General features: G+C 35.6%; 1 protein-coding gene across 2 annotated transcripts in view; it reads right to left on the bottom strand.

Moving 5' to 3' along the window:
* LOC117678425 (glypican-5-like) overlaps nt 1–18,169 on the bottom strand; it is a 311,301-nt gene that overhangs the window by 66,826 nt on the left and 226,306 nt on the right. For both annotated transcript variants that reach the window (XM_034439494.3, XM_034439495.3), the window contains one exon: nt 5,681–5,828. In XM_034439494.3, the coding sequence (XP_034295385.2) occupies nt 5,681–5,828 (148 nt within the window). The remainder of the gene's footprint in view (nt 1–5,680; nt 5,829–18,169) is intronic.

Below are 18,169 nucleotides of genomic sequence, written 5' to 3'. Positions count from 1 at the left end.
GTGCTAAAGAGTGCATTACCTTTATGGTGAACATGGGCTGGTACCTATTGGAGTCCTAGGTATTTTTACTTTGGAACAATTGTTGAATGATATTAATTTGGCAGGCATAACATTTAGCTCTAGGTGATGAAGGCTGGGACGATAATCTCGCCATAGAATCAGAGACTCCTTCTAGGCCTGGGATGGCGAACCTATGGCATGTGTGCCACAGGTGGCATGCAGAGCCCTCTCTGCGGGCACGCAAGCTGTCACCCCAGCTCACCTTTGCCACCCATGCACGTGCACCTCCCACCAGCCAGCTGGTTTTTGGGTCTCTGCCACTGATGCGCTGGGGTGGGGCACATGCGGGAGACATGCATGTGCAGGGGATGGGGCGCAAGCAGGAGGGATCATGCACACATGCATGGGGTCATGCACACATGCGTAGGGTCATGTGTGCATGCATGGGGTCACATGTGCAGGAGCAAGGCACGCAGGAAGCGGTCACGCGTGCATTGCATTATTGGTGTGCACGCGCACGCTTTCGGCACTTAGCGCAAAAAATGTTAGCCATCACTGTTCTAGCCTATGGACTCAGATAAAATCGATAGGATGCTTCCTAGTTTATCTCCTGCCACTTGTAAGTTGACTCCTGGCTTCTCCTTCATGCAGTTTGTGTGTGGTCTGCTGAATCCTGGAGGTAAACAATGCCTCATTATGAGAGAAAATATTTTCCTGCTGTCTTGAAGAGGCTACAGGCTCCCCATATCTTAAGAAAATCCCCCTGGATCCAACTGTGTGACACAACCATAATTTTTATTTTTAGTTAAGTTTCTTGAGGCTATGATGGGAAGACAGCAACAGAGCATATTAGAAGAAAGGGACTATTTGGATCCTTTTTGGACACTTTTTGAAATGATTTTAAAGACAGCTTTATGTGAAACAGTTTGTAGTAATCCATACATGTGATCTTGCAAGCATGACTTTTTTAGGTCCATCTGGTAAAACTGAAACTTGTATCTAAAGGGTACAGTTTCCACTAGCATTTCCAACATCTAGCAGTAGCTGGACTCTAGGACCACCTAGGAACACACAAAGGTTAGGGACCTGCTGTGTAAGGACAATCCCATCCTTTCAAGAATGCAATACCAGAGTTGACTGATTAATGTACAAACAGGAATTTCAAAAATTGTAGTTTGTACAAAAATGAAGTGATTCACATGCTAATTGGCACTAGTTAAGGCCCATGAATATACTATACCTATGCTGCAAGCCATGAATTGGCTGCCTGTAATTGAAAATGCTGATTTTTATTCCTAAAGCCCTATATAGCTTGGTGCCAAGATAACAGTGTTGGGTGCTACTGAAAATTGTTTCAGTCTAAATAAATACATAAGCATTCCTGTGTACAGATTATAAATTATAAAATCAAAACTACATGTGTTGTACTTGGTCCAATCCCTGCACCATTGTTATCCCTGATAGAAAAAGCATATTTATCTATGTTCAGATGTCTGTCACATGGGCTGAATGACAGTCTTTTTAGTATTCAACCTATCCCCTGTGTTCATTTAACATACAGTATCCCATATACAATATGATGCTGTTGCCACAGCTGCTATGATTTATCCTATAATAGCTACAGGATGGGATGAAGTTGAGATGCTAAATTATAGGTTTTCTGTGGAGAAGTAGTAGAAATGTCATATTAAGTTTTAGTTTTCTTAGTAGTCCCTGGTTTTATTGCATGAAACCATTAATGCACAAATGGGACCATACATATGAGTTCCACTAAATTATTTCCAGACTCTTTGGCTCTGTCTCTGACATCACTAAGTGTGAAGATTTGAAGAGAAACGTTGGAAGCATGCTTGGCTCATTAAAGTTCCTAATAATTTAGAAGGATTCTAAATGTGCTTGGTTGAAAATGTTTAACATCCCTTTGGGGCCTGCTTGTTCAATGTGAGGCAGTTCAGAATAGGGACAGCATCTGCAAAGACAATGAAGGAGGCCTTCAAGTGCAATTCAGTTCCTCCTACTTGGGTTCAGGCAATAATTCCTCAAAAGAGCTAGTGTGAAATCAATTAGCTAACAATGTGGCCTGAAGATGAAACTATTAGTTTAGGATAATCTAAATCCTCTGTCTTGTTGCATGTAGCATTTCCTCTCCCCTTAATTTGTGTGCCATTCAAACACTGACTCTGCCAAGATGCCTGTGCTCTAATAAACTGTGAGGAAAGAATAAACCCACTGTGTTAATAATGAGACCAATTAAGAAATTAAGTCATCATTAGAGGAGTTCCACTGACGAATCTGAGGGTAGTGTCTGGGATGGGTAAGGGGTTAAACCATAAACTACTAGCCTGTCCTTGAACAGAATAAACCATTGACAGCAGCACAACACTGAAACCATTTGTAAAGATTATAAAGAGTTCCAGTTGAAAATAACTCATCTTGTGATATACAGGAAATCTCCCCTCAAACAAAAACAAATGAAAAAACAGGACTTTCAGAAAGGTGAAATTATTTTCTAATTACAGAAGCAGAGAAAATATAACTAAAACAAAAATTACGAATATGACAAGGAGGTTGAAAGCTGTTGAGATGACAAACCAGTGATATCCATGGCAAGCTGCCAACAGATGTTATGCTCATTGAATATTTATGAAATAATTGTTACAAAAGCACCAGTTGTACAATTACATATTTAGAGACATAACATCTTGGTGCAACCCGAGAATATGGCATCTGGGACTGAAGACTGATTAAGATAGTAGTTTATGCCCTATATTGTTGATGAAAAGGAACATAGAAGCGTTAGCAGAAACGATCATACTAATGAGGGCTAAAAGGTTCCTGACATGGGAAAAAAGAGATTGATAATGAATGAACAGTGACAGAAATGTATTAATTTTTAATAGCTGTTGAGATGTGACATAAATGAGGCAGGATAATATCATGAACATTGTTTTTAAAAGCCATCCATTTGCATATCAAAGGAGGATATGTAATTTGTGTTTGCCAATGGCAAACGTATCCTCTGAACACATACCATTGTGTAGCCAGAATTACACCATCCTCATGGAAAAAAGAATTGAGTATCTTGGGAAACATCGTGACTTGCTGGTTGAAATGCTAAATAGGAATATTGGACATTGCAACATTTTGCACAGTTGTTATTGCCAGAATGGAAAATCATGTTTTTATGTGGTAGTTGTGTGTTTATATTGATATGGTGTATGACGTCATCAGAATGCTGATGATAACCAGCTGTATTTCTCTGCTGTAGATTAACTGGGTGAGTCTTTCCCAAGCAAAGTTTTGTCCCGGAGCCTAGAGACTATGGATGGGCAAAACAATCACAATTATCAATTGTGGCAACACCAAATGACTGTGGGCTTTAATGCCAAGCAAATCCATAGGTTTTCCACCCTTAACTTTACCATGGCTCCTGTTTGAAGACCAGGTGGCAACCATGGTTATGAAGACCTTTGCCCAGTTTATCTTGCATACTAATTGTGCCCATTACTGGATGGGAGGTCTTGTTGACTCACATCTCAGTTGCCTCTCATTCATATTACTAGTTCAGAACACAGCAATGTAGACAGATTTGGTATGTCCTGTAATACCAATACCATATTACCAGTCTGCTAGCTGCAATAACTTCCAGTGGGTTTCTGGGCTGTCCCAAGGTGCTGGCTATCACCAATAAAGTCTTAAATGGCATAGAGATAGATAATATTCCTACTTTTTTTAAAAAAAAAGAGACAATGGTAGAATTGCAATTATGTAAAAACATAAAAAGAGCCCTGGACTAGGTTGAATATAGCATTTAGTGTCACACAATAGCAAACCTAAGGCATTGAGAGAGGTCACAAAATGGAAGGGATGGTAACTTGAATTTATTATTGTTCCCTTGTATTTAAAGTATGCTTCCTATAATCATATATTATCATCAAGACCCCTAGTCATTGATACCTGATTCTCCATATTTTTATTCAGATCCTGTTAAAACATCTGCATTAATAATTATTACCACAGTTGTTGTTACAGTTTAAGAAATGGAACTATATCGAAGTATAGAAAAATTGCAGCACAAAAAAACGTTTGTTTTTCATTCATGAACAAAGATTGTGATGTATTTGAATGGCAAAATACATACATCTACAATATTAAACCTAACTTAAACAATTAAGATTTATTTCGTTGTACAAACCATATACGTAATACCTAAAATACCTTATACATAATGCCTAAAATAATTACTCCAAAAATATTGTAGCATCACAAACAACGTGGCTATTCCTCTACATAGAAAGAATTATTATAATTCTGAAAAATCTTATTACATTTTAAGTGACAGTTATGCAATTAAATCTCAATATGCAAAATAAATGCACAAGTTAACCTCGGTTATTTAAATATATTATTATTTTATTAATAATTTTAAATAGTAAATATTTTAATTACATAACACCATTATAATGCTATCAAGAAGGAATTGCTATGTTTAATGAGACTACACTATTCACTACTATTTATTCACTATTTATTTGGGCTATATTTTAATGGACATAATTTCTACAAAAAGATTGTTTTCTTTTTCTATTCCACATCACTTCTCCCAAATCCATGACATTATCATAGGGAAAACATGGGCTACTTTCAGACACTATTATTTGTGTTAGTAAGCCAAATTTAAAATGCTTTCTTCTACATTATTGGATAACTAAAACAAAAACCAAATAAAAACACAGTATTTGCATTGAAAGTATAGCAATTAAAATTTCCACTGCAGCACCTGGCTGCAGTTTAATTTGGACTAATTTGAAATGCAAACAATGTACTTAAAGCATTTATTAAATTAAAAACAAATCCTGCTGAACAAAGAGAAATGAACATTGTACAAGAGTTGTTACACTAAACTTTAACACTAAAATAATTTATTGAATTAAATATTATTTAACTGCAACCATACTTAAAATTAAGAACTTGCTGTCCTAGAATTCTAATCCTAGAAAGCAAAATTTCTTTAATTCAAGCTTACTTTAAATTATTCAAATTAAAAAAGAAAAGAAAAAAGAGGGACCATATCTTTCAAAGGAAGAATACAAAACAAACAAACAAGCAAACAAACCTAGAGAGAATGGAAGTACAGTAAATTTTAAAAATTTTAAATAGTGACAATAGCTTTGGGTACTCTAAATACTTGTCCCACAACATTCAAATTTATAAAGTTAATAGCAATGCTATTGAACCATATATTTCAAAGTTCTTAAATCAAAATGGTCTTATTGGTAGTTTTTACGTCTAAAATTAAACCATCAAAGTTATAAGTTATTTTCTTAGGGTTACAAAAGACGCAAACAGAAGTTGATGTTTCTCATCTTGAATATATATAACCTCTTCTTGTGATCATGATTTAAAACAAACAAATGACTAGTTTTAATAAATGAATTTTATAATGCATGTTTGATCATCTTAAAAATCAAATTATGGTCTATGAATGGATGGGAGACTGCAATTAACTAAATTTGAAAGCAAAACCCTCTGCTGAAGAGGATAGGTCTGGGTCTTGGAAGAAGTAAGGTTTATTTACATTGAGTTCAACCATGGTTTACGTTGATATATAGATAATGGCATAGACAACTCAGCTTTGATGAACTTTCTAAGTGCATATAAGCAAAGTTAATAGCCCTACCTTTTGTGTAGCTTTTATCACCTGATCCTTGGCATCCATCTTCATCATCACAGTCTCCACTGGATTCTGTCTCTTTGCTCATTCCATTCCCACTGCTGCCTTCCCTGTCAATCCAACTTTCGGACTGTAAACTTGTGTGGGCTGCCAGCTACAATGCAAAATATTGGCAAAAATATTCAGATTTCTAGGGGGGGGAAATGTAACTTTTTTTACCATTGCTCAGTTTTCCCACTGAAGTTAGAATTGGTAGTTTAATATAAATTATTAAAAGCAATATGAACCACTAAATGGAAGATAGAGCATTACTGATGAGTTTATTATTGAAACTCAAGGCATTTTATTAGACACATGTCCTCACACATAGTCTTATCTTGTAATATCAGTCTTTTGAGCATGTTGGTTCTTTTACAGCTATTAGATTTTATTTTCAATACCACTGATTCCAGAACATATCAATTGGCTATCAATTGCCATGTTTCCTATCTTTAGCTATTTACAAGTTTTTCATTCACATTGGATCTATATTACCTCCAGTAGCTGAAGCTCTATACCTCTTAAAAATACTTGCTGGAAAATAAAAGTTGGAAATTGCTATTGTGTTCAGGTCTTGAGGTTAGTAGTCTCTTAACAAGAGTTACTAGACTTCTGGCAATGTATCCTCAATTGTGACCTCATGTCCTCTGTTAGCAGGCATGGCCTTAAAACCAAATATCATCTGACTTTTTTATCTAACAAGCTTATTTCTTCCAGAACAGCTTTCTCCTGGTGTGGTGCTTTCCCAATAAGAGCTAACCACAAGTTAGGAAGCTATGCTCTCTGACCTTAATTAGTTGATTAGTGTTCTCCCACCAGTTTGTGCTGCTGTCCGAAATTGGCACAATCCTTATCAGTTACACACTTTAGTCTCCTAACTGGTTCTAGCATATTCCTACCAAGGAGAAATCAGTCTTTCTGTCATATACAAGTAGGATGAAGTACATTTTTTCAGTTTTTATTTTTAATTCACTCTAACACTGTGAAGTTAAATAGTTAATGTGTCCTCCTTTTCACCCTTTTCCAATTGTTCATGTCTTTTGCCTATTCAGTTATCTGGTAATCGTATTCTTAAGTATCTAATTGGTACTATGAAAGCATTGGTTCTGTTTTATCAGTTGCTGCATTAGAAATACTATTTTTCTCATTTTCTTCTCCATTGTCTTCAAAAAATATTCTTGCTACTAACTTCTGCAGTCAAATTTCCTGTTTTTAACAAGTCACCATCCATATAAGAATCTCTCTGAAGATTGGTACAGTGGTGGCCTCTAAAAGAAGTGAATAATGGATTTCTGTTTGTACAGCAGAACAGTTGGCATGATTTGAGACAGGCGGAATCTGTTGTGTATATTTGCATTTTGCATCATTCAATGAATCATTGCTGTCTTTTATGGAAGGTAACAAAAGCATTCATCATCAACAAATGTCCCTTTCTCTTGGAGAAAAATTGAATGGTTATTCATCTCTATTTTTAAAAAAAGTTCACCCAGTGTCACACTTTTTACAGATTATTTCATTTATGGGTGTCAGAAGCATGATTTGTGCTAATAAGACAATATATGATAGTTAATTTTATTTTTAAACAAGTAGTTTGATGTTCTCATAGCTGCCATTCATTGTTTAAAAGACTGATGTCATGCAGATATGGCTGAAAAAAACTGCTTTTGCTAACGTTCTGTACAAATTGAATACAAGCTTAGTTGTGTCTCAGATTTCTGATGTCTTTTGACAGTAAGATCATGGAATCAGAAGGAACTGCAAAAGTTATTTATCCCACCTCCAAATGAAGCATAAAATATCTTGCTTATATGACTCCAGTGACCTAAATCTTTAATAATTGATTCCTGTATTTTTTTATATTAAAGGGAGTGTTTTCACAAGTGTTGAATACCTTCTTCTAAACATTCTAAAATGCCTTATTAAGGGTAATTCTGCATTTGTGAATTAACTGTGAGAGCTTTCTTCTAACCCTGAAAAAAAGATAATTCCAACTGGATTGAATGACTTACATTTTCACGCCATTGAATATATGATATCAGTCAAGATTTCTTTTTACTCACAGTTAATTTTAAAAAAACTGTGCATCTTACTATCCACGTTCAAAAACCTTATGCAACCTAGTGCCCACCAGTTGAGTATCAATTTCTAGAAGGCCATGCTAGCATAATGTCTAAGATTTGTGGAGTTAAAATCCAATAGAAAAAATGGCATTTGGATGCTATTATTGCAGCTGTTTGGTTAAAGTTCTGATGTTACTTGTTCATGCTATGATGGACTAGGATTGCAATTTTCTGAATTTTGAACTAAAGGAATTCCCATTGGTTGGGAAATATAAAAGCTACAGTCCCAGCAGGAGGTCATTAAAAAAATTGCAGTTAAGATTGGCTGTTGGTCCTTTGGGTATTTCCTGGAGATACCTGACTAAACAGGAGATTTTAAGAACACAAGTTTAGGCCTGATGAATTTTGGAATTTATCTAACACAATCCTTAGTTGACTTACCTGACTTAAGTTTTGCAAACTGTTTTATACATATACATTTTATATAACAAATCTTCAAAATAATAAATATCGGTTTTGCAAGTTGGTAGGTACTTCTTATACTTCCTCATCCCCAAGGGATATGAAAATTACTGCACAATTACTGTTTTAGAGCAATGAGAACAAATGATTTCAAGGATCCATTTGTAATGTAATGGCTGATGATAGCTTTTACCTGTGAGGAGGCTGTCTTGTATCTAAACATCCACACTGCCAGCTCTTAGTCTTACACTGACAGGGTAGAAACAATCTGTTTGATCAGACTTAAAAAGTGTGAAATGAGAAGTACTGCACTCAAGCTCATCTGATTCCACCAGTCCTTGAATGACACTGTTTTTGAGAAGGCATGATATGATTTGTTAAATCAGTAAACAGTATCTCTTTCCAAATTGTCTGAAGGAACTGAATGAAACATTTCTCACTGCTTTGTACTCAAACAGCAATTACCCATCTTGTTTGCTGGAGGAAATGCTCTGACATGCTCTAGTGCGCGTTAATTCTATTCCAAATTCTTGGATAATTATCTGTTTCCACATTTGACACAAGTAGGGATCAGCTTCATGATAATGTGAAAAGTTTAACATTTCTTCATGAAGACCAGCGAACAATCTCATTATTTATAGCAGCAAGGTCTCAGGTAATGTCAAATTAATAAAACCACATATATTGTGCTATTGGAACTGTGAAGAAAATTGAACTCTCTGATAGGAGGTGGGGGGGAATCACATTTTATGAATAGGAAAACAAGTGTTTAGTATTGAGACAACTATCATAATGACCAGAGGAGTCTAAAGTGTATTCCTCTGATAATACAAGGAAATTGTTTCTACAATTTTTTTCTGACACTAAAGAATTTGTGTAGGAGGAAAGAAATTGGAACATGAGTATTTATAACCTATAGAAACAAAACAATTTCCAGAAGTTGTCTGTAAATGGAGAAGTGTGTATTCATTAAACTGCCCTGGACACAAATATTAAGCACTAAGAGGTACTTAGAATTGCCTAATTCTTTAACGTTAGATTATAAAAGTAGATTATAAATATCATCTTTTTCTCTCCATAGAGTTAACCTTACATGTGACTGGAATACAGAAAAATGTTACACATCTCAATCCAGGTATTTCAGCATAAATATGCAATAAATCTGCAACACAAGCACGTAGCCCATTCTTTTCAATAACAATGAATACACATACTAAAACCTTCCCAAAATTAATATGAATATGGACCAGATTATCCATGTTTTAACGGCTCTCCTAAAACCTAACAAGGGTCCTAGTCTCATCTTACAAGGGAGTTTCTCTGATCTCCAAACAAACAAATAGATCATCAGACAAATCAGCGCAAAGTATCATTGAAGCATAAATAACCAGGTTCAAATTATCTTGCATGGATGTGAAGCCATAACTCTTTGAGAAGATTATAATGCTGAGAAAAGTAGAAGGAGAAAAAAAAAGAAGTTGGAATACCTGAAGGACCATGATCAGGAGACATTATCCTATCTATCTATCTATCTATCTATCTATCTATCTATCTATCTATCTATCTATCATCTATCTATCTATCTATCTGCTAGGAGTCAACACCAACTTAAAGATCACATGAAGTGTTAATACCACTTTATAATGGCTTGGTAAGAAGACATTTAAAATATTACATCCAGTTTTGGTCGCCATGATATAAATAAGATGTTGAGACTCTAGAAAGAGTGCAGAAAAGAGCAACAAAGATTATTAGGGGACTGGAGGCTAACATATACAAAGAACGGTTACAGGAATTGGGTATGTCTAGTTTAATGAAAAGAAAGACTGGAATGACATGATAGCAGTGTTCCAATATCTAAGGGATTGCCACAAAGAAGAGTGGGTCAATCTATTGTCCAAAGCACCTGAAGGCAGGACAAGAAGCAATGAATGGAAACTAATTAAGGAGAGAACCAATGTAGAACTAAGAATTAATTTCCTGATAGTTAGAATAATTAATCAATGGAACGATTTGCACCCAGAAATTGTGTGTGCTTCAACATTGGAGATTTATAAGAAGAGATTGAACAATCATTTGTTTGAAAAAATGCAGGGTTTCCTGCTTGAGGAGAGGTTGGACTAGAAGATCTCCAATGTCCCTTCCAACTCTGTTATTCTGTTAAATGTGAACATCTAATAGTTGGTTAACATACAGATGTATATCACTATAGTCACTGAATACAGAAAAATACATTGTAAGCTATATTTTAAGCAGTTTCCTATAATCAGGTCAATGAAACAGTCACATTTAAGGGATAATTTGGATAGTTTGAATTTTATTTCTTTATACTTAAATCAGCAATTTTTTTTCCATAGAAAATAGCTTGGTTTTAACAGAACTAAGTTATTGTTCCGATTTATTTAAATATTTACAAATATTTTGTTATGTAGTCATTCTTCAGATGGATATCTACCATGTCTAGAAAATCATATATTTTAATAAACAAAGGAACATTTTTGAAAAAAATAATGGTTTCTATATTAGTTAATGTGTCAGTAATATTAATAACGTATTAAGCTGCCTTGATTTAGCCTCAGACATTTTTCTCACAGCTACTTATTAAATATCAGAAAGAAAGAAAAAGATGGCATAATAACGTTATGATTTAAATAATAAAACAGAATGTTTTCCAGTTAATGTTACCCTTGTGGTACACTGAGGGTTCAGTGACCTCAAAAACTGATTAGCAATCAAGTTAACCATGTGGCATTATAGATAAAACCACTTCACATAGTGATTAGAGTCACACATTTCTCTAAACCCTGGCTTCAGGGGTGAAATCCAGAAGGTTCTGACAGGTTCTTGAGAACCGGCAGCGTAAATTTTGAGGAGTTTGAAGAACCAGAAAATACATCTCTGGCTGGCCCCAGAGTGGGATGAGAATGGAGATTTTGCAATATTGTTCCCCCTGGAGTGTGGTAGGAATGGAGATTTTGCAGTATCCTTCCCCTGTAGTGGGGAATTTTGCAGTATCCTTCCCCTGCCACACCCACCAAATCATGCCCATCAAGCCACACCATGCCCACCAAGCCACGCCCACAAAACCGGTCGTAAAAAAGTTTGAATTTCATCACTGCCCGGCTTGCTATCTGTATCACAATAACTGGATTCACAAAAAACACTAAGACCTACAACATGCTTTTCCAGGTGCAATGGCTGGTTTCTGCAGATAGTTAAAACCAAACAAACCATATTCTGCCATTGTGTCACTTGTGAACAAAGCTATTACATTTTATCAATACATCTATATCCTATTCAGTCTGACCATATTTTTGCCTGCCATTGTAGATCCTAATCTTTTAAAATCTCATGTTTACATCACAAGATTTTGCCTAGGTAACCAAGTTTTGCTTAGGTAATAAAAGAAATTCTGGTTAGCCTACACCCTACCCAGTGTCCCACTTGTGGAAAAAATTGTGTTGATTGTTTTTTTTTTTATGAACACTTGCTTTCATCTATCCCCACAATAAAGGAGGCCAAGGGTAAAGCAGTGTGTGGCTCATAGAAATAGTTTGTTATTATTGTTGAGAAATAAATGGCATAGAAACCCCTAGAGTTGTATGTTTAATCCCTACAACTTTGATTGACCCTCAATGACCCTCACTTTGTCAAGGACCTAGGTGTACTTATCTCTGTCGACCTATGCTCCAAAGTTCATTGTAACAGCGTTGCTTAAAAAAGCATTAAAAGTTGTAAATTTAATTTTGCAAAGCTTTTTTTCTGGAAACGTATTGCTAATTAGAGTTTATAAAACTTATGCTAGACCAATCTATGTTCCAACCTATGGACAACAGTTACCTACTTGCTAAATGCAATGGGGTAAACCTGCTCCATTGCTGGATCATTTGCACTTAAATTCTGGGAGCTGAATCCCTGCTGTTGAACTGATATGTATCCTTAAAGAAGAAGCAGAGGGCAGCAATAGATGAACAAATGAACAGTTTTTACAATTCCGATCTCAGTGAAAACTCTAGCTGAGGGCATAAAACTTCATACAATCTGACTGACATTCATTTTCTCCCATTTTCTCCGGTATCCCGGAACATGATGGGTCAGAAGGCCAAATATAACAGTCCAGATGTTATACATTACTTAGGAAAATGTAAGCTTGTCTTTCTTTAAGTGAACAGTACAAGGTAAAATATAGATGGATGGATACCAGCTTCTCACAAACACCAGTAAATACAGGAGGTGACTTCAAGGCCAGAATAGAATCTAATTATATTCTCTTTACCTAAAATGCCAATAGCTTCTCCCTGGTAAAGTATTTGTTTCCCTTTGTAACACACCAGTCTAAATATACATATGGTAATTTTGCTGAGCTTTCCTTGGGTCACAACTTTACTAATTTAGATCTAAGTAGTCTAAAAGGGCAATCAGGGAACTACCCAGGAGAATGTTAAATTTTGTACATTAACTTGAGATATATTCATGGATAATCTTTCCAGCAATCTTAGAGAAAGATATTAGATTATTTTGCATACAATGGTAAAGAAAACCCATCTTTAGCAGATTAAGCCACAATCAATTGTTTATGAGAAACTGATACAGGTTCATCAACACTATAGCATATACAAACATGTCACCACATTCTCTTTTTCTTAGGGATGAGTCCAAAGTCATCCAACTGGCTTCATGACTAAAATAGGACTAGAATTTACAGCTTTCTAGTTTCTAGCCCACTGCTTTGCTGGGAGTCAAGACTGATTTGAAGGCATAAAAAATGGAAGGGAAGGGAAATATAATGGTTGCATTTATTCTGAGTATTCAGAATATTTCCTGTATATTGAATTCACAAAGCTCTTAAAAGGATGTAGCAGGCCAATGGACAGTGATACTACTGAGGTACTATTTATTCTTTCTTTTAAATGGATTAATATTTTTGGGTTTTGTTAATTTGGTTTTTATGATTTGTGAAGGATTTTGATAATTGCTGAGGGTTTGTTGTACTGTTCTAAATAAATGGATTCTCTCTGGATTGGACTAGTCTACAACTTGATAAAATAAATAAAAAGTTCCATATTCTGGGTAAATTATTGATAGTATTAAGCTATGCTTTCACATATTGGTCTATGGCTGTAATATAGTTCTCTCTGTCCATCCATCCATCAATCAATCTTGCTTTTGTCTGCCAGGAACAGGATCAGCTGTTATGTTAGCTTGGAAATCTCTTGAGCCACTTCCACTTGTCATGAAAGCCTATTAGAATTATTGAGAAAAGTGATAGTTGCATCATTGTTGCTAGTTCACCTAAGCCATTAAGTCTGGTTGAAAAATTAGAATACTCCAAAAGGTTACTGAACCATATTATAATTACCAAAATTAATGTTCCCTAATTACATATTGCATAAGAGGAAGGAAAATAAGGAATCATTTTTAAAGAACTTTGCATAATTTTCACTGCTCTGGTTATCCAAGCAGGAAATACATTAATTTTAATATACTGTAATTAACAATTTTACATTAAAGGAGTGCAGCCTATTACTGATATGTGCTACAGCCTCTTAGGGCTTTAGTCAGTTGGATACATTGCATGGGAAAATTATGGCTTTCTTGATTTGCTGGGGAATCTCAACTCAATATTAATCAGTACATGAGATCTAAACTTATTCAGATAAATGGTTTTCTTAAATAAAAACATTAGAAGTTCCTGTTCCTATGGCTTGATTTAAAATTTATTTATATAGGTAGTAGGGTTTGATTTTGGAATCAAACATAGGTGCAAAGGCAGAAGCTGATACTATTGGAATTGGATCATGTAAATGAAATTATAGATTCTTAATTAATAGATATCAGCTAGTTCAGTATGCCACCACTGAAAGCATGAATTCAGAGATGTTTCCTAGCACTTTTGTAAGTCTTCATTATCCCAATATACAAATAAAAATTGTTCTGTCTTGTTTAAAATGTACTGGGTGGCAGCAATTTAATCTTACATATGTTGTAATAATTGTCAGGGTTGTAGCCTTTTGCATTGTCTAAGATTTTCCTGTAATATATTTTTCCCTCTAGCTATATCAACTGTTAACCCTACTTCTTTTTTTACTTCTTTTCTTCATCCCACCTTCCACCACTCTGAATTAACTGACTAACCATCTCTCATTCATTTAATAAGAGGTGTCAAACTTCAGGCCTGTGGGCCGGATGTGTCACGCACTGGCCACATCCACCCCCATTTTAGCGAAGCGGGAAAAAAGTCACGATACGTCATGTGACGACAACATGTCACGAGTTTGACACTCCTGATTTAGTAGTTTTGTTGAAATGAGTTCCTAATTTCTGGTTCTGGCTATGCTTATTCTGGCTATGCTTATTCTGGCTATGTACTCTGGCTATGTTCTCAAGAGTCACAATTCTAAATATATAACCTGGAATGTCCGCCTGTGATGATAAATGACAGGAGATTTGGAAATTACTGTGAAAAAAAAGTTTTTCCCAGCATGAAGAGATGTGCCTGAGCTAGAGGGTGTTGTGTAAACTCTACTTAATCTAACTTTCCCCTACATTATTATCATCTCAGAACTACACTTTTAAATAAAAATGTCACTTGCTGTAATTATCCCATTGGACTACTTCAATTATTTCATCACTCAATATAAGTATATGTGGAGAGACTAGCATATTAAACAGGTACGGTACACTGTCTACCTAGTAGTTAATGAATCGGTGAATTTTTAATAAGAAAGCACTGGCTGGCTTTGCTTGGTACATACCTCAGAATTTTCTCTCTGGTGTAATTTGATGAGGTTAATTCTACACAAACTATACCAAGACAATAAAAGATGGAGCTTTTACTACAGATGTATGTATATGTAGAAATCATCAGAGTGAAAGACTGTAAGTAAGAGTGAATAAAATGGAACTGTAATAAAGAGCCTCCTGGTGTCACTTTTATCATTAAAAGTCTTGGATTAATATTAAAAGCACAGCTGAGGTACCTGTGGTTTGAAGTGCTTGAGAGACTGCCTTAATTGCCTCAATCTGTTGTTCCTCTCCAATGTATTTGGAAAGGTTCAGCAAGGCATGTGCTTTTGCTGATGAGCTGCTCTGCATCTTGTAAAGCAGACATGTTTTGGCTTGTGTGTCAGATGTTGCTATTGCTAAAACTTAAATGTTTGAGAAAAGGAAATGAAAGGATGAAGGCTGCATAGTAATGAAGAGAGAAGCCCAAGTACAGTAATTTCTGAAATAAGAGCATGGGGAGTATTGTAGATCTTAAGATTCTTCCTATCTTACCATCTTTATTAAAAAAAAACTAGAAATAGAATGTTTAGGATTAGAATTGTCTTGTCAAACATGCAGAACCCCTAACAACTACCAGCCTGTTCTAATTGCCCTCCACCCACCCCCGCTTTGCTGGACTCCTTCAAAATTAATAAGCTTGGTTTTAATCATATCAACGAATTAGATGTCTTGGAACCACAAGTCAATGTTTTGTTCAGTCTTAACATACAACTTGAAACATTCTGTCCCTTAATATATTTTTAAAAAATCTTTGGCATTCTATCTAATAGAGTCTCAAGCTAAATAAACACAACTCTTGGATATGGGTAAAAGTTCAAGAGTGGAACTACCATTAGCTACCTCCTCTACGTGGATAATATGAAGTTGTATGCTAAGAGTGAACAAGACATTAACTTGCTAATCCAAGACACAGATTTACAGTGAGGACATTGGGATGTCATTCATACGAGAGAGGTATGGCTGGATAGTAGTCAAGAGAGGGAAAGTAGTTAAAACTGATGGAGTGGAAACTACCAAAGGGCCAGAAAGCAGACATGTAAACTTGGTATCCCACAGAGAACCATGAGAAGGAGGTAAAAAAAGACAGTAACATCCAAATACCACGAAAGGATCAGACATGTCCTGAAGAGAAATTCAGTGGGAAGAACCAGATCCATGCTTTCAACATGTATGCCCTGCCAGTCATCAGTTACCCAGTCACCCAGCAGGGCATGAGACTGGAGTTGTTAAATAAGAGTAGGAAACAATGGAATCCTGAAACAACCCACAAAAAAGGGGGCTTGGATTTAATCTCTCAATCCCCTACCAACCCAGACTGGACTTGGCCTCAGAGAAAGAAGAACCACCATGTAACACTGTGTTATTTGATCTGGTCACCCCAGTCTAGAATGATGATATGGAAGCCATGGGCACACAAAGCATCTTGTGTTCTCTCTTCCTAAAATGCTTTTATGTAGTCCTCACCAGTTAGCAATCTTATTGCAGGGATTAGTTCTTGATTCTAATTTCTAATTTTAGCTTTCTATACTGTATTAAAATTCAGGTAATCATTATAAGGGGTTTTTTTTGTAAGAGAGATAGGCAAAAGTGTGTAATAAAAGCCAACGTACTACTTACAAATAAATTATCTTGCTTCATTAGAAGAATCTTGTTAACTTTTGACATTTGAGCAGTTGTTCAGTGCAAGCTTCAGCTTTTCTTATGACATTTTAAACCTTTGATCAGTGAAGAGGTCTGAAGCTTCAGAACACATATAATAATGTTCAATAAAGTATTCCAAACATTTTCCAGCAAGTAATTATATAGTTTTAAACTCCAGCAGCTAAATGATGAGGTGTTTCCAGGGCCATGCTTGTAATCATGTGCCAGAACATTCTTTGATAATCACACATTACCAGCATGAGAGCAGAATTTCACATCAGAATTTCACACGAAAATATGGCAACAAAGAAAAATAACATAAATAAATTCTGCTCAAACTATGAACAAATTACTGATTGAAGCAGCTACTTCGTTTCCTTCTGCAAACGGGGTCTTCCAGTGGCTGTAAAAAGGTAAAGATTTCCCTGTCAGTCATATCCAACTCTAGGTCAAGGTGCTTATTTCTGTTTCTTGGCCAAGCCAGTGTTGTCTGAAGACAATTTCCATGGTCATATGGCCAGCATGGCTATATGCCAAAGAAACACAATTTGCTGCTAGCATCCCATTGAAGTGGTACCTATTAATGTACTTGTATTTGCATGCTTTTGAATGGTGCCAGATACTTCCTTGTTAGCAGGAATGTTCATGTAAGAAATTGTTTTTTATAATCATCAATTCATTAGGGGAAGATGTTTGGATTACTGAAATGTTCTCTACACTGGGCTGCCCTTGAAGATTATCTGAAAATTCAACTGGTCAAGAATGCAGCAGACATCGTAATAATTTTGGTTGTCCCGAAGAATGTTTTATTTGCTTTGTTTGATTTGGACCAGTGGTAATGATATTCTGGAATACACTGAAATTGTTATGATTAAATGTTTCCTTATGCTCAGTGAATAGTTCCTACTGAACTTTTTATTTCATTTCAGAAAAGAAAATGGATACATAATAGTTCACTTAGCTTATTTGTGGCTTTTTTCCCCCTTTCAAGTCAAAGAGAGAGAGAGAGAGACAGAGAGAGAGAGAGAGAGAAAGAAAAGTCAATACAGTTTAGATAAATGATCAAGTGTGCTGATATGGACATCAGCTGCTCCATTTCAATCTAAGCCATTCCTCAGGCAATCTGTACCTGCCCATATCCCTCGAGACCATTATCACCTGAGAGGTTATAGCATTACTTCCATGCTCATGTCAGGATTACTTTTTTCTATCTCTTCTTTTTAAACTCTTGTCTGACTTTCAAATAACCTTAAACATGGTTTCACTTCATCAAAGACATAAAAAAACAACTTTCTCAGCAGCAGAGATAGAGGATTATCTTGTGCTCTGGGCAGACGTGGTTCAAAATTGATATGCAGAACATTGTTTTGATCTGCATGGGAGATTTATAAAATTAGCTTTGATTTGAGGTGGGGGATAAGGTAATTAATATACAATGTCTAACCTAAGGCTGCTGTAGATTAACATATTTATTTTTGAATTTGAGTTTTATTTTTCTTCAAACATC

Source organism: Pantherophis guttatus, chromosome 6 (genome assembly GCF_059756535.1).
Source record: "Pantherophis guttatus breed Tessera chromosome 6, ASM5975653v1, whole genome shotgun sequence".
Classification (NCBI taxonomy): Eukaryota; Metazoa; Chordata; class Lepidosauria; order Squamata; family Colubridae; genus Pantherophis; species Pantherophis guttatus.
This window is presented reverse-complemented; position numbering and strand designations above follow the sequence as displayed.